General features: G+C 40.8%; 1 protein-coding gene across 3 annotated transcripts in view; it reads left to right on the plus strand.

Moving 5' to 3' along the window:
- nfat5b (nuclear factor of activated T cells 5b) overlaps window positions 1-18,146 on the plus strand; it is a 228,494-nt gene that overhangs the window by 139,332 nt on the left and 71,016 nt on the right. For all 3 annotated transcript variants that reach the window (XM_072596003.1, XM_072596004.1, XM_072596005.1), the window contains 2 exons: window positions 1,288-1,477; window positions 4,734-4,924. In XM_072596003.1, the coding sequence (XP_072452104.1) occupies window positions 1,288-1,477; window positions 4,734-4,924 (381 nt within the window). The remainder of the gene's footprint in view (window positions 1-1,287; window positions 1,478-4,733; window positions 4,925-18,146) is intronic.

The following is an 18,146-nucleotide window of genomic DNA, read 5'->3' on the forward strand; positions in this document are numbered from 1 at the left end:
CCTGGAGGAGGAACGCCTTATATTCTGCCTTGGGACCCTGTAACCCCCCCCCCCCACCAATCCCACACCCCTCTCATTTATCTCTCAACCCCGACCCACAAGCCTCATTCCTGATGAAGGCCTTATGCCCAAAATGTCGATTCTCCTGCTACTCAGATGTTGCCTGACCTGCTGTGCTTTTCGCCCACCACACTCTTGACTCTGATCTCCAGCATCTGCAGTGCTCATTTTCTCCTTTAAATTGAGATAATCTCAACAGTCCTGAAACAATATCCCATTTTCAGGAGCAACTGTTTGCACATCTATCAACAGCCCAGCCTTCTAATAGCACCCAATCTGAAATTAAAAAGCTCTTTCTTCCCCCATCCCCCAAAGCTGTGTGTCCTGCCCTCAAGCCCTAAAGAAAATTCTACTATCTTCTATCTGAAAGCTGACTGCATTCCATTGTTCACTCAAACTATCCCAATGTAAACAAATTCTCATTAGCATTCTTGAACTATCTTTCTCTGCTTTCAAAAAGGAAATCACCATTGGTGTAGAAATATGTACAAGTTAATCAAACAGAAAATCTATGCGCCACAAGTTCAAAATTTAAAATCTAAACTAAATGATATTTAAAATGTATATAAATTGCAACATCCTGATTTATTTTAATTTTTCTGGTGAATTGATCAGAGGGAAATTGGAAGAGTTCAAAGAGATGATCGGTGCAAGTGGGAGGCAAGGTTAGAACAAAAATAAACTTAATTTAGTTTTAATTTGCTAAACTTGATTTCTTTTTGGAATGTGCGCACACAATAACAGGATAGCCCCAGGGCAGTTAAGTTTCTGAAATGCAGATGAGGAAATGAAATGTTCTCAGGCCTTTTTTTCATTTGAAATTTTGTGATGTTCTGGAACAAGCTTATTCTGGAACAAGCATTGCATTCCTTTCAGCATCCAGATTTAATCATCAGTTTACTGAAGTGATATTCAATATCCCACTAGTATCCAAAATCTGTTCTGAATTCTATTTGATCATTTAATTTTAGGTAAATCATTCTGTATTTAAATATTATTGAAAATTTAAATGGAATAATTTATAATTGAATATTTTATGCTTTCTTTCCTGGAAGGACAACATAACAGAAATTAGGTGAAATTGTTTAGGAAAATGAAAGATAATTTCGTGAAAGATGCAAACAACTATTTAGATGAAAGTGCAATAGTAATGAAGTATGGTGACAGATCTTTTGATTTTCAGTCACCAAACTAACTTTAGTGATAAATGTTTTTAATGTTTCACAGAATAACAGAGCCACAGAAAACTTCTTTAAAGAAGGGTCCAGCGCTAACTGGTCATTATCCTGGTAAAAGTGAGGGCAAAGAACTCAAAGTACTTGTTCAACCTGAGACACAACACCGGGCACGATACTTGACAGAGGGTAGCCGTGGTTCTGTGAAAGATCGGACACAACAAGGTTTTCCAACTATAAAGGTAATGCATCCTTTATTTTTGAAAATAAATAACCATAAGCTCAACATAATGTTTTGTCATGAATTGTAAACAAAAAGATATAATTTTAGAATTTGAAGTAGGCTACTTGAAAACTAATTTAGAAAAATATTTAATATATAAAATGGACTGGGAGAAATCCAGAAACAGATTGTGTTTCGAAGAAAAATAAATATTGTCATGTAAGACTACTTAAATTATGACATGCTTACTAACTGTCTGCTCAACACCAATTATTTATGAATGCATGTGTGCAATATTAACCTGATTTTTAAAAATTTTAATATAAGAATTCTAACTTTACATCAGATAAGAAAAGTGTTAATCTTTTTCTCATTGTTTAGTATTTGTAATGTGTTTGCCATTCTTTGTTTAAATGTATTTATGAAATATCTTAGCTATTGCACAAGCTCTTGGATATTAGCAAGTGTAACCTTAAGTTAACAGAGGAACAAAGGGAATGCAAATTGCTATGACTTGTGCTGCCTCCCATACTTTCCACAAGAGTTCAGGTTTATAGGTAACATAAAATTGGGACGTTCAATATATTTTGTGCACAGGAGAAAGCAGATGCCTTTAGACATCAAATTGAAAGTAGAGTTCTATCGAGGAAAGTTTTGCTCATTTTGATGACAGAAAGACAAATAATAGGAAATATTTCTTTAATACTCAGACTAAGAGCTCTGTAAGAGTACAAAGATTTGTGTTCTTGTACACAAATCAGTAAAATCCAGTGTGCAGATGTCTGAAGTAATCATAAATGTTAAAGTTGATCTTTGTCTCAAGGAGTGAGAATTTAAATTTGCGGAACTGATGCTTTGGTTGCACAAGACCCCATCTGGAACACTATGTTGAGACGAGGCTCCAAATCTGAGGGAAAAATAAAGATACAACAGATCTTCATCAAAGCTTGAAGAGAGAAATTATGAGATTGTTTTGAATTCTTTGAGTATAAATGATTGAAAGTTCCTCCACTCAAGATATTTAGACTAACAAATAAATTTGAGTAAAATTAGAGCTGAGTCAATAAAATTAGGGTGTACTTTTTCACTTGGAGGGACTGGAAATATGAAGCATTCTCCCAAAAGGCTGTGGATGCCTGAGCCTGTTGAAATTTTCAAGATTGAGTTTGTTTTTTTTTTCAATGGGAAAAGGTATACAGGGATTTGGAGAATCAATGTGTAAATTTAGATGAGGTACAGATCTGTCGTGATGTAACTAATGATGAAACTGGCTTGATGGTGGGAATATTTTCTCTTGTTCCGAAATATGCACTTACTTGCTCAATACAAGTATCAACTTCTGTCAGCAAAAGCATGCTAATCATAAATTGCATTTTAACCCTAAGTATACATTACCTAGGTATTAGGGTACACAATTGATGAGAAGTTTGTGCTTGGTATACACACTGAAAACAGTATAGTTTATCCCACAATACTCCTATCATACAAATTTGGCAAAATATAACATGCTGACAGATTATCTGGCTTAGACTACTCAGTGCTTGTAGTGCTTAGTAAGTAACAGAAGTAATAAAGCAAAGTGGATCGCATAGCAGTTTAAATACAAAAGTGGACTAACTGATTCTTCAGACCTTGATAAAGGTTCTGTTGTTTCTTGCACATTGTAAAACTAGTTGAGCAACATTGATAGCCTGGCCACAAAAAAAGTAATAATGCCTGAAATGTCTGGCTTGATGTAAAATTTTACAAGTAGCTTTTATTTTAAACTAATAAAGCTTATTCTGGTATGTTGTCAGAATAATTAGACTTGGGCTGATAACATACTTGCACCACACAAATGCTGGACCATCTCCAACAAGAGAATGTATCATATGCTCTTCTCATTCAGTGGCACTGCCATTGCTGAATTTCCTAATCAACATTTTGGCTGTCATCACTGATCAGAAACTCAACTGAGCAAGCCATTTAAATGTTGTTACTATAGAACAAATCAAAGGCTGCGTGCTCTTTAACTACTGACTCACCTTCTTTCCCCACAAAAGTCTCTCCACCACAACAAAGCCATGGACCAGAAATGTGCTAGAACACTATCCAATTGCTTGGATAAGTGAGGCTGCATGAACATCAACAGTATCTGGACCAAAACAGTCTGTCTGATTGTTATCCTACCCACTAGCCTAAACATCCATTGCCTCTACCATGTGTTAACGTGCAAAATGCATTGCACCATAACCATTTTTCCAAACTTCTTAACACTCCCTCCCTTATTTGGCAAAATTGAATCTAGACAATAGAATACTCAGTTTTTGTTTATTTGTTTTCCTGTTCTAAGAGATTATTTATTTTCTAAGAGAAAGCTATTAATGAAACTGGTGCTACCATCCTTTGCAATGTGTTTCAGATATTAACACTTGAAGCACAAATATTTTCCCCTCATGCTACATTATGTTCTTTTGTCAGTAATATTAAATTTGTCTCCTTTGGTAACTGACCAGTCTGTCACTGAAAATTTCTTCTCAGTTGCTTTATAAATTCTTCATGATTTTTAACATCTCGGTCACATTTCTCTTTAAGATCTTAACTTCCTTTGTTAGGAGAGCAACATCAGTTTTTCTTGTCTATCAATGCATATGCCAATTTATCCCTGGCAATATCTTAATAAATCATCTTGATGTATGGGAGCCAGAATTATTCAAGATATTACAGCTTTTTTCTCTTAGACCTCAGTTTATAAAGCCACGTGTTCCTTTGCCTTCTGAATAGCTCTGTTCTCCCTATAGACTTCTGTACTTACATCCCAGGTCTTCCCCCTTCCTGCATCCTCTTAAAACTTGTGCAAGTTAATTTGAAAGCAAATAGTATACATGTTGGAAATACCAAGTGTTGGAGAACACTCTGGTAGTAATATGACACATCAGCCACAGACATTACAATTATGTGTTGGGCAGAAATTTATATCATTAATATATCTCAAAAAAAAAATCTTGGGCTAATTGTGTAACTTAAGATTGAATGAATACATTGGGTGGGTGGATGGGAGTGTCCGTGTGTGTTGAGGGGTGGGGGGTGTCAGGGGGCACTCACATATTTGAACTGTCTAAATCAACAAACAAGAATTACTTCTGGTCTTCTCTTTCACCAAATGGCTATCTAAAACTTAACATTTTGTCCTTGCCTAAATATTTACTTATTATTTGTTAAAATTCTACTTTTGAAGCTTTGCTTATGTCATTCAAAGGTTTTAAGTAATAAGCTTCCTTTTTTTCCCTTTATAGTTGGAAGGTTATAATGAACCAGTAACCTTACAAATTTTTGTTGGGAATGACTCTGGTCGAGTCAAACCTCATGGTTTTTATCAAGCTTGCAGAGTCACTGGACGAAATACCACTCCTTGCAAGGAGGTGGATATTGAAGGAACAACTGTGATTGAGGTCAGCCTGGACCCTGGAAACAACATGACGCTAGCGTAAGTATTTATTGAGATTTCTTGCTATTAGTCATAGATCACTGATAATGGATGGAACGTTTGCAAAGTTTTTGTTTTTGTTATTCACTTGTCAGACATGGGCATCACTGGCTGGCCAGCATCTATTGCCCATCCTTGGAGAAGGTGGTGAGCTGCCTTCTTGAACCACATGCTTTAGATTGATCCACAGTGCCCTTAGGGAGGGAATTCTAGGGTATTGACTTAGCAACAGTCAAGAAAGAGCGATATATTTCCACGTCAGGATGTTGAGTGGCTTGGAGGGGAACTTGCAGTTAGTGGTGTTCCCGTTATAGATGCTGCTCTTTCCCTTTAAGATGGAAAAGCCATGCATTTGGAAGGTGCTTTTCAAGGATCTTTTTTGTGAATTTCTGTAGTGGATCTTGTAGATGGGACACAGTGCTGCTATTGTATGGGATTTAAATTCTTTACCCCTAATATCTTAGTTGGTAAAATGTTAAATGAGGAATTGACGCGTCCCTTTTCCCAATTACTCAAGTTCACTCTCTGACTTGTTGAGAACTAATTGCCATCTGTCCTAGCACTGCAGACCAATAATCTCCCCACAGTGATGAGAGAAAATGTTATCCAGAATTGTGGCTGGTAGCAAGGTTGGATGGGTTGTAACTGTACTTCATCTTAGTGTTAAGTAGCTACTGGCATTTAATATCCAGATGCATATATAAACAATGATCACTTGATATATCACAATGATATAAACAATGGATTGGTTGGAGAGACTGATAGAAGCGATGAGGAATGAGCAACAGTATGTGATGGATGGCAGTTATAGGAAGGGGGGAAAGTCTCAGATACAGTCACATAGATGGGTTAACTCCAGGAAGGGTAAGAGAGGTCCGCAGCTACGGCAGGAGTCTTTTGTGGATATACCTATTTCAAACAGGTATGCTGTTTTGGGAAATGTAGGGGATGATGGATTCTCAGGGGAACGTAGCACGAACAGCCAAGTTTCTGGTATTGACACTGGCTGGAATGCAATGATGGGTATATCGGCTTCCAAGAGATCAATTGTGTTAGGGGATTCCGTAGTCAGAGGTACAGCCAGATGTTTCTGAGGCCCGCAGAGAAAAAGCAGAATGGTGTGTTGTTTCCCTGGTGCCAGGATCAAGGATGTCTCAGAGAGGGTGCAGAATGTTCTCAGAGGGGAGAGGGGCCAGCAGGAGGTCATTGTCCACATTGGAACCAACTACATTGGAAGGGAAAAGGTTGAAACGCTAAAGGGAGATTACAGAGAGTTAGGCAGAAATTTAAAAAGGAGGTCCTAAAGGCTAGTAATATCTGGATTACTCCCAGTGCTACGAGCTAGTGAGGGCAGGAATAGGAGGATAGAGCAGATGAATGCATGGCTGACGATTTGGTGTATGGGAGAAGGATTCACATCTTTGGATCATTGGAATCACTTTTGGGGGAGAAGTGACCTGTACAAGAAGGACGGATTGCATTAAATTGGAAGGGGACTAATATAATGGCAGGGAAATTTTCTAGAACTGCTTGGGAGGATTTAAACTAGTAAGGTGGGGGGGTGGGACCCAGGGAGATAGTGAGGAAAGAGATCGATCAGAGACGGGTACAGCTGAGAACAGAAGTGAGTCAAAAAGTCAGGGTAGGCAGGGACAAGGTAGGACTAATAAATTAAACTGCATTTATTTCAATGCAAGGGACCTAACAGGGAAGGCAGATGAACTCTGGGCATGGTTAGGAACATGGGACTGGGATATTATAGCAATTACGGAAACATTGGCTCAGGGATGGGCAGGACTGGCAGCTGAATGTTCCAGGATACAAATGCTACAGGAAGGATAGAAAGGGAGGCGAGAGAGGAGGGGGAGGGGCCTGTCTGATAAGGGATAGCATTACAGCTGTGCTGAGGGAGGATATTCCTGGAAATACATCCAGTGAAGTTATTTGGGTGGAACTGAGAAATAAGAAAGGGATGATTACCTTATTGGGATTGTATTATAGACCCCCTAATAGTCAGAGGGAAATTGAGGAACAAACCTGTAAGGAGATCTCCGCTATCTGTAAGAATAATAGGGTAGTTATGGTAGGGGATTTTAACTTTCCAAACGTCGACTGGGACTACCATAGTGTTAAAGGTTTAGATGGAGAGGAATTCCTTAAGTGCGTACAAGACAATTTTCTGATTGAGTATGTGGATATACCTACTAGAACAGGTGCAAAACCTACTCTTGGGAAATCAGGCAGGGCAGATGACTGAGGTGTCAGTGGGGGAGCACTTTGGGGCCAGCGACCATAGTTCTATTTGTTTTAAAATAGTGATGGAAAAGAATAGACCAGATCTTAAAAGTTGAAGTCCTAAATTGGAGAAAGGCCAATTTTGACGGTATTAGGCAAGAACTTTGGAAAGCTGATTGAAGGCAGATGTACGCAGCTAAAGGGCCGGCTGGAAAATAGAAAGCCTTTAGAAATGAGATAACAAGAATCCAGAGAAAGTATATTCCTGTCAGGGTGAAAGGGAAGGCTGGTAGGTATAGGGAATGCTGAATGACTAAAGAAATTGAGGGTTTGGTTAAGAAAAAGAAAGAAGCATATGTCAAGTATAGACAGGATGGATGGAGTGGATCCTTAGAGTATAAAGGAAGTAGGAGTATACTTAAGAGGGAAATCAGGAGGGCAAAACGGGGACATGAGATAGCTTTGGCAAATAGAATTAAGGAGAATCCAAAGGGTTTTTACAAATATATTAAAGACAAAAGGATAATTAGGGAGAGAATAGGGCCCCTCAAAGATCAGCAAGGCAGCCGTTGTGTGGAGCCACAGAAAATGGGGGCGATACTAAGTGAATATGCATCACTATTTACTGTGGAAAAGGAGATGGAAGATATAGATTGTAGGGAAATAGATGGTGACATCTTGCAAAATGCCCAGATTATAGAGGAATAAGTGCTGGATGTCTTAAAATGGTGAAAAGTGGATAAATCCCAAGGACCTAATCAGGTGTACCCGAGAACTCTGTGGGAAGCTGGAGAAGTGATTGCTGGGCCTCTTGCTGAGATATTTGTATCATCGATCGTCACAGGTGAGGTGCCGGAAGACTGGAGGTTGGCAAACGTGGTGCAACTGTTTAAGAAGGGCGGTAAAGACAAGCCAGGGAACTATAGACCAGTGAATCTGACCTCGGTGGTGGGCAAGTTGTTGGAGGGAATCCTGAGGGACAAGATGTACGTGTATTTGGAAAAGCAAGGACTAATTAGGGATAGTCAACATGGCTTTGTGTGTGGGAAATTATGTCTCACACAAACTTGATTGAGTTCTTTTGAGGAAGTAACGAAGAGGATTGATGAGGGCAGAGCAGTAGATGTAATCTGCATGGACTTCAGTAAGGCGTTCAACAAGTCTCCCCATGGGAGACTGATTTGCAAGGGTAGATCTCATGGAATACAGGGAGAACTAGCCATTTGGACACAGAACTGGCTCAAAGGTAGAAGACAGAGGGTGGTGGTGGAGGGTTGTTTTTCAGACTGGAGGCCTGTGCCCAGTGGAGTGCCACAAGGATCGGTGCTGGGTCCTCTACTTTTTGTCATTTACACAAATGATTTGGATGCGAGCATAAGTGGTACAGTTAGTAAGTTTGCAGATGACACCAAAATTGGAGGTGTAGTGGACAGTGAAGAGGGTTACCTCAGATTACAACAGGATCTGGACCAGATGGGCCAATGGGCTGAGAAGTGGCAGATGGAATTTAATTCAGATAAATGCGAGGTGCTGCATTTTGGGAAAGCAAATCTTAGCAGGACTTATACATTTATTGGTAAGGTCCTAGGGAGCGTTGCTGAACAAAGAGACCTTGGAGTGCAGGTTCATAGCTGCTTGAAAGCAGGTAGATAGGATAGTGAAGAAGGCGTTTGGTCAGAGTATTGAGTACAGGTGTTGGGAGGTCATGTTGCATCTGTACAGGACATTGGTTAGGCCACTGTTGGAATATTGCGTGCAATTCTGGTCTCCTTCCTATCGGAAAGATGTTGTGAAACTTGAAAAGGTTCAGAAAAGATTTACGAAGATGTTGCCAGGGTTGGAGGATCTGAGGTACAGGGAGAGGCTGAACAGGCTGGGGCTGTTTTCCCTGGAGCGTCGGAGGCTGAGGAGTGACCTTCTAGAGGTCTACAAAATTGAGGGGTATGGATAGAATAAATAGACAAAATTTTTTCCCTCTGGTCGGGGAGTCCAGAACTAGAGGGCATAGGTTTAGAGTGAGGGGGGAAAGACACAAAAGGGACATAATGGGCAACTTTTTCACGCAGAGGGTGGTATGTGTATGGAATGAGCTGCCAGAGGATGTGGTGGAGGCTGATACAGTTGCAACATTTAAGAGGCATTTGGATGGGTTTATGAACAGGAAGAGTTTGGATGGATATGGTCCGGGTGTTGGCAGGTGGGACTAGATTGGGTTGGGCTATCTGGTCGGCATGGATGGGTTGGACCGAAGGGTCTGTTTCCATGCTGTACATCTCTATGGCTCTAAGTGATGCTGGAAATGCATAAAATATTGATTTTAGATTAGATTCCCGACAGTGTGGAAACAGGCCCTTCAGCCCAACAAGTCCACAGTGACCCTCCAAAGAGCAACCCACCCAGACCCATTCCCCTACACTGTTAGAAACTTGTATGCAGTCCTGGAGTCCATATTATTATGTGAAATATAGTTGCACTGGAGAGTGTGCAGAGGAGAATTAGCAGAACATTGCCTGGCTGGAAGGTTTTCGTTATGAAGAAAGATTGGATACACTGGCCGGAGTTTTACTTTGGAGCAGAGGAGATTTGTGATTGTTGGGGGAGACATGATTGAGACGTTTGAAATTATAACAGCAGAGACAAGGTAGATGGGGAAAAAACTCCTTCCTTTGGAGGGATCATTGGTAGGGGGCAGGAAGTTTAGAGGGAATAGAGTGGAAAAATGTTTTTTGTAATATATTTTTATTAAGAAAAAATTGATTTTTAAATATTACAACAAATACAAAACAATGCAATTCAAAACAGTGCAAAACTAAACTCAAATAATAAAAAAAATTCCCCAACCCACCCTACTATACGAATGTATAAACATATATAGAGAAGTATAAAATTTAAAAAAAACTTAAACTGGCTATTTAACTAACTAAATAAATACCTAACAACAAACAAATGAATAGTAATAACTCAGCCCAGCCAAACAAAACACTCATATATTCACAGTTCCTCCTCCCTGGATATTGGACTCATGAAACACAATCATTACAGCTATATAAAAGCCCTTGTTAGTGTGGCAGATAAATCTGTGTCCAGGTATTTCAAAAAGGGTTGCATTGTCTTGTAAAAATTCACAGTTTTGTGGTGTACCATATTTGTGAGAAAATCCAGGGGAATATACTCCATAACAATCTTCCACCAACCTGACAGGCCTGGGGGTTTTTCGGATATCCAACCTAGCAAGATATTCTTCCTTGCACAGAACGTAAGAATATTGAAAAGTTTTTCCTTCTGCGCATCTGCAGAAAATACAGTGGGTAGGCCCAAAAGGAGAGAAATAGGGTCCTTCTCCACCCTACACCTAAAATCCCCTCCTTTGCATCCGCCACAGCGCTCCAATATGTTTGAAGCCTGTCACAAGACCAAAGACAATGGGTAAGAGTACCCGTACAGACCTTGCACTTGGGACATGTTGAAGATACCCTGGTTTAAATTTTGACAAATGGTCTGGTGCTAAGTGGACCCTGTGGAGAATCTTCAACTGTAAAGCATGGGTCCTATTGCAAATTGATATCTTCCTTGCATTCTCCCAAATATCCTCCCATGCCTCTGAAGAAACTTCAATACCCAACTCTCTTTCCCACATCTTGCAGAGTCGATCAGACTCATCTGAGGTAGCACCCCCCAATTGGTGATGTAGAGTACTGACAGAGCGTGTACTCTTCGCCCTTAATATTCCTCTGTCAGATTTGTAGGGATCAGCCAAAAGTGTGGTTTTTTTTTTGAATAAAATCCCTAACTTGAAAAAAATGAAAAATGAAAATTAGGTAACTCTTACTTCCGTACTAACTGATCAAAAGACATCATTACATCTCCCTCAAATAAATCACCCATGCAAGATATACCCCTAGCTGCCCAACATTTAAATCCTGAATCTGTCATACCCGGTTGAAAACCTGGCATACCCATTAAAGGTGTAAACAAAGGTGTTTGGCCAATATGACCTTCCCTCTGCTGAATTGCCCTCCATGCTTTAACAGTATTGATGACTATTGAGTTATGGCAATATTCCCTAACTGTCCTCACCTTGTCCAAAAACAGCAAACTGGTAAGGGGGCACCTTGCCTGGGAGGCTTCGATATTTAGCCATATTGAAAGAAGGTCCCCATAAATCCATTCACTCACTCAGGTCAAAAGTGAGCCTAATTGGTAATTTTTAATGTCCGGAAGGTCTACTCCCCTACTCCCCCACTCCCCCACTCCCCACAATCTGTGAGGCAACTGCAGTTTGGCTAATTTAATGAGGGGCCATTTACGGTGCCAGGTAAAGGAGCTGAACCAACCGTTCAGTCTCCTGAGTGTTTGTTTATTGAAAATCAGGGGGAGATTCTATAAAGGGTATAGCAAACGAGGGAGAATATTCATCTTAATAAGTACTATCCAACCCAACCATGAGACTGGAAGTGCCTCCTATCTTTGGAGATCTTGTTTAATTTTTTCAAATAATTGAGTAAAATTGGCTTTGAACAGCCAATCCAGAACTGGAGTAATGAATATGCCCAAATACACAAAACCCCCCCGTGACCACTGAAATGGGAATCGAGAGTCACTCAAGAGCCAATTCTTTTGTAAGATTTAGCCAAAGCTTATGCCAGGGGGTTAGTTATTTCATATTCCACCAGTAGGAAGCGGCAGAAGGGTGAGCTCTGATTTAGCAAAATTTATCTTATACCCTGAAAAAGTGCCAAATGCATGAATGCATTGTATCAGGCAAGGCACTGAGACTGCTGGATTTGTCAAGAAAATTAGAACATCGTCTGCTTACGGCGAGATCTTATGTAATTTTGACCCCACTTCAGAAGCTGATATATTGAGATCCCCACGAATGACCTCTGCCAACGGTTCAATCACCACCGTAAAGAGTAATGGTGAAAGGGGAAAGCCCTGCCGGCTGCCCCTGGAAATATTAACATTGCTTGATCGTACCCCGTTGGTAATGACCGCCTCGAGAGGTACACTGTAGAGAACCTTTACCCATCTTATGAAAACTTTGCCCAGACCAAACTGGTTTTACCTTATAGAAAAGATATGGCCACTGAACTCGGTCATATGCCTTCTCTGCATCTGAAGAAATCACCCATCCTTGTATTGACTGCTATTGGCATGCTTGAATTACGTTAAGCAGCCTCCTAACATTATTGGAGGATCTGCGACCCTTTATGAAGCCCGTCTGATCCTCTTTAATGATAGAAGGTAGCACAGTCTCCAGCCTTAACACGAGAGCCTTAGAGAGGATTTTAAAGTCCACATTTAAGAGCGAGATGGGCCTGTATGAAACAGTCTTCCGGGTGCTTCCCTTTTTTCAGGATAAGTGAAATATTGGCCTCTCTCCGAGATGGTGGGAGACAATCATGACTGTATGAATCATTAAACATATTCCGCATTGGGCCTGACAGTATACTTATAAATTCCTTATAGAATTCACTGGGAAGTCAGTCAGGACCGGGCGCCTTTCCAGTCTGAAGCTGCTGCTTCACAGCTTCCTGCACTTCTTGCTCTGATAATGAGGCATTGAGAAAGGACTGTTGTTCGGGAGTCACACCTGGGAGCTTCAGATCTCTTTTTTAAAAAAAAAGATTCCATTTTGGCCTGCCCCTCCTCACAATTCTCGGACTGATATAACTTAGAGTAGCATCTTTGGAACGCCACATTAATCTTTTTAGAATTACATGTTAGGTTCCCAGACCCTTCCCTAATCGCTGTAATGGTTTGTGGGGCACTTCTCTTTCTGGCAAGGTATGCTAAGTATTTGCCTGGCTTGTCACCATGCTTGTATAACCTTTGCTTTGCAAAAGCTAGCTCCTCCTTTGCCATCTGCGTGAGCACGGAATTTAGAGCAGACCGCAGTGCCGTAATCCTTTGTAGTTTGACCAACGAGGGTCTGTCAAAATAGGCCTTCTCAGCTGCCTTCAACGGTGCTTCAAGGAAACGTTGCTGCTCACCCTTCTGCCGCTTCCTACTGGTGGAATATGAAATAACTAACCCCCTGGCATAAGCTTTGGCAGTTTCCCAGAGAACAGATGAGCTATCAACTGAGCTGATGTTGATGTCTAGGAATGCCCGAAATTCCCTCAAAATACTCCACAAACTTACTGTTCATGAGAATAAAGGGGTCCATTTGTCAGTACCTTGAATCCACTGTAACATCCTTAATTTTAACATGAGGTACACTGGAGCATGATCAAAGATGGCAATATTACCAATTGTACAGGATGCCACCAGATCCAGAGTTACCGCAGGGGTCAGAAAAAAAATCGATCCTCTTGTTTTAGACATCGATGTGGATTGGAGAAAAATGTGAAATCCCTACCTGTAGGGTGGAGACCCCTCCAGATGGCCACCAACCCTAATTCCCCACACAAACCCAATAACTGTTTAGTTTGTGCAGAGGGTATTGAGGAACCTTTTGGGCAACCTGTCTACTGTGGGGTCCATGTGGCAGTTAAAATCTCCCCCTCTAATGATGTGCAGAGACTTGAGACTTATCAGTTTAGAAAAAGCATCTACCAAGAATTTAAGAGGATGAGCTGGGGGACAATAAACATTTTAAAATACCATATTCTTCCCCATTTATCAAGGCTTTAAGAATTACAAACCTCCCGTTTATGTCTTTAACACATTCCAACAATTTAAATGAGAGATTTTTCCGAACCAATATAGCCACTCCCCTACTTCTGATATTAAATGATGAAAAATAAACTTGGTCAAAGCCATTCTGCTGTAATTTCAGATGCTCCTTGTCATCCAAATGTGCCTCCTGTAACAAAGCAATATCCACCTTCTCCTTTCTAAGACTCAAGAGTACCTTCTTCCTCTTAATTGGTAGTGACTTCCCTTGATATTCCAGGTACACCATTTAATCAAATCATTAGCCATAATCTTCTGCAATTACATTTAAATTCCAGAGAGGAGGAACCTGAACATCAAATTGCTGAGCCTTAGTATCGTATGGTCCACCAAATATAAAAACTACATAAACTAAAACCACAACATTTAACAAGCATACAAAATTATTAAAAATAAAAACCACAAAAACCAGAAAACAAACCAACATATAATAAAGCACCAATAGCACTGAGTAGGGGAACTCACCCCCTGCCCGGTGGGAGCAACTACCCGTCCTGAACTGCCCATAAATAGGCATCTAACCATCTCAACCACCTTCACTTCTCCCAGCTAGAGCCGCATCGCAAGCACAAGCTAAAAAGAATAAACACCCCATAGAATTTCAATATGAATAAAAAAAATTCTTTTATTTAAAAAAAAAAGGGAATAAATACCCCACCCATCCTTTGGCATGTCCTAACTTAGAAATTTCAAATGTACATCTTAACCACCGCCAGACATAGTTTGAACCAAATTATTATCAATAGAGGGAAAAAAAGGGGCAAAAACAAAGCTCCAACCAGATTTCGTCCATTTCTTTTACAGAATGATAAACACAAGCAACAATATTTATACATACTACAATTGTTTAAATTCGGTTAGTTTGTCCACAAAGTCTCTTGCCTTCTCCGATGTGTCAAAGAGATGCATGGATCCATCTAAGGTGATCCGAAGCACTGCCGAATATCTCAGGGAGTACTGAATCCCAAGCTCCTTCAGTCTTCTCTTGACACCATCATATGATTTTCATTTCTGGATCACTGCCGCTGAAAAGTCCTGAAAAAACATGATCTTAGACTCCTCATAAATTAGGGCCTTTGGATCCTTGCCCTGGAGTCTGGAAGCCTCCATGACTCCTTATATAAGGAGCCATGACTCCTTATATGAGGGTAATGATAGAACCGCACCAGGAAAGGACGAGGGCGTTGACCCAGACCCGACCTCCATGCTGCGACCCAGTGAGCCCTCTCTATCTTCAATCCTCACTATCTTCAATCCTCACATGCCAGTCTCCAAGTCAAGGAATTTCGGACGCCAATCTTCAACAAATTCCACAACAGCTCACCTTCCTTACCCTCAAGCAGACCGATGATCCGAATGTTTTTTCTCCTGCCCCTGTTTTCAAGATCATCCACTTGGTCACACAAATTATGAACCTGGGTCTTCAGGCATCAGCTTCCACTACTGTGACCCTGTGCTCCACCTCATCTGTCCTTTTCTCCAGGTCTTCCAGCTGCTGCTCATGTTTCTGTAGCATGAGAGAGACTGGAGCTAGTTTCTCTTCAATCTGTTTCCCCAGCATCTCGCGAGTTTTCGAGAGCTGGTTCACCAGGTCCTGGAGACTAATTGGCTCCGAGGCTGTTGCAGGCTGAGCTGCAGACCTGGCCTCGGATGCTCCTCCTCACTTTTTAGGCCCAACGCCCCAAGATATCCTGATGACCTGGGTTGGATGGGTTAAAGGACCGTCCTGCTCCTGCTGCGATGTGAAGCCCTGCAGTGTGATCTTCTCAGATTGCTGCCATCTTAGATTCCCCCCCCACCCCAGAAAAATGCTCTTACCCAGACATTGGTGGAAATCTGGAACTCACTGCCTTTAAGGATGGTAGAGGCAGAAACCCTCATCATATTTTAAGAAGTATTTAGATGTACACGCGTTGCCAAGGAAAACAAGGCTGTGGGCTAAAACATGGAAAATGGGATTCGAATAGTTCGCATCTTACTTTTGATTGGCACACACCCAATGGGCAAAAGGGCTTTTTCTGTGCTGTAGACCTCTATACTTCCACTAGCAGTAGTAGTTTTTGTGCTTATCAACTTTTTAAGTGTAGACAACTTAGCAAATACCTTCTTCCTTATCGTATCGAAATCCTTTCAGTGATGAATTACTGCCTTTTGTACCGAGATCAAAGCAGCATGTTCCTAAAGAATGCAGGAGAACTGAAAGCTGGCAGCTTTGGTTGGTTGGAATATCTAAATATAGACTTTTAAAAGTTTTATTTAACCTATATTTCTAATTGGCCTGTTCAGCATTGTTATTAACATATCTGGAGCAGGTGGGACTTGAACCTGGGCCTCCCAGTCCATGGGTTGGGCCATGCCACCAGTGGGCCCTACACCGAATTGGCAAAGTCCACAGTAGCTCAGAACTCCTGGTCTCAAATAATTTGATAGCCTCAGTCTTAGTCTCTGTTGTTAATATTCAATTTATAAAATCTACAATTTAAATTCTAAAGTTTCTAGCCCTAAGCAATATTTCAACAAGATTGCCAGTGTTAGGTAAATTAGCGTAGTTAATCAAAGAAGCAGCTGAAACTGATTCCTCAAACTAGATCAGTTAGATGCCTTATTTAGAAGCCTAAAAAACAAGCCTTTTTGTCCCTCCCTCTGTCCTTACCTCTTCCTCATTTTGGTCGTCTGGATTGCCCTTAACAGGCTTTGTGTGTGTGTATTATTTGATTCGAATACACAGGTGATTTAATAAATGAAAAAATATCATCAATGTTTTGGCAATAGGGGGAAGAAAAGTTAATTTGTCTGTCAGATATTTTGGAAGGACAAGAAGCTGGAGAAAGGTGGAGGGATGGTTCTGTCAGTATTAGCACTATAGCCTAAATTTTGGAAACCCCTTGCCAGGTCCTAGCTGTCCATCTCCCTTCCTTTCCACCCTCCCATCCAACCTATCACTTCCCAGCTATCTTCCCTCAAGCCCAACTCTCCTACCATTTATCTCTCAGCTCCCTGGCCCACAAGCCTTATTCCTGATGAAGGGCTTATGCCCAAAATTTTGATTCTCCTGCTCCTCTGCTGCTGCCTGACCTGCTGTGCTTTTCCAGCACAACCCTCTCAAAACAGACCCTTTGTTCCAACTCATCCATGCTGACCAAATATCCTAAATAAATCTAGTCCAATTTGCCAGCATTTGGATCATATTTCCCTAAATCCTTCCTATTCGTATACCCATCCAGATGCCTCTTAAATGTTGTAATTCTGTCAGCCTCCACTGCTCCCTCTGGCAGCTCATTCCATACACGCGCCACCCTCTGCACGAAAAACATTGCCCCTTAGGTCCTTTTCAAAACTTGGAATAGTGTGAACAATTTTGTCCCCTTATCTAAGGAAAGGTATACTAGCATTTCAGGCAGTTGAGGGAACGTTCACCAGGTTGATCCCAGATATGGAAGGATTTTGTTGAAGAGTGGTTGGGTAGGTTGAGTCTGTACTCATTGGGGTTTAGAAGAATGAGAGGCAATCTTGCTGAAACATAAGGTTCTTAGGGACTTGCCAGGATAGAAATGGGGAAGTTGTTCTCTTCTGGGGGAGACTAGGACCAGAAGGCATAATCTCAGAATAAGAGTCTTGCGTTTAAAACATAGTTGAGGAAGAATTTCTTCTGAGGGTAGTAAATCTCTGCCATTCCTTACTGGAAGGGCTGTGGAGTCTGGGTTCCTAAGTACATTCAAGGCAAGGTGAATTTTTCATCTGTTGGGAGGGGAAAGTTTTTTTTTGTGGCAAATAGTTCTAGCAAAAAGGCAGGAAGGTAGAGTTAAAGATTATTTGATCAGCAGTGATCTTTTTCGCTGGTGAAGCAGACTTGATGGGCTGAATAGTCTACTGCTGCTCCTATATTTTGCGTTCTTCTGGATTTGAGACTTATGGTCATAAGTGCAACAAACCTTTTATTAACTGACACCAATGAGACCAGGAATGTGATGGTTGATCAAGAGTCCACATAATCAATGTAAAAACACAAGCTCAGTAATAGAAATGTAATGCAGGGACTGTGCACATCGCTGTTATATTTTATTTACAACATAAGTTACTTGAATGATAATACAACTTTGCCAGTAAGTTTTTAAGTACAGAGCCTTCTCAGTTGCACCCTCCACTAATATCTCTAGTGAGACAGTTTGGGCATTGGTTCTGGTTTTCTAAAACTCCCTTGATTTGGGCAAGGTTCCAACATTTCAATTATTTTTGAAAAGGGGAACAAAACAGAAAACAAAGGCTAGCTAGCTTAATACAGAAAATATATTAATCTATTTTCTAAATG

This window comes from Chiloscyllium punctatum, chromosome 26, assembly GCF_047496795.1.
Source record: "Chiloscyllium punctatum isolate Juve2018m chromosome 26, sChiPun1.3, whole genome shotgun sequence".
NCBI classification, from domain to species: domain Eukaryota; kingdom Metazoa; phylum Chordata; class Chondrichthyes; order Orectolobiformes; family Hemiscylliidae; genus Chiloscyllium; species Chiloscyllium punctatum.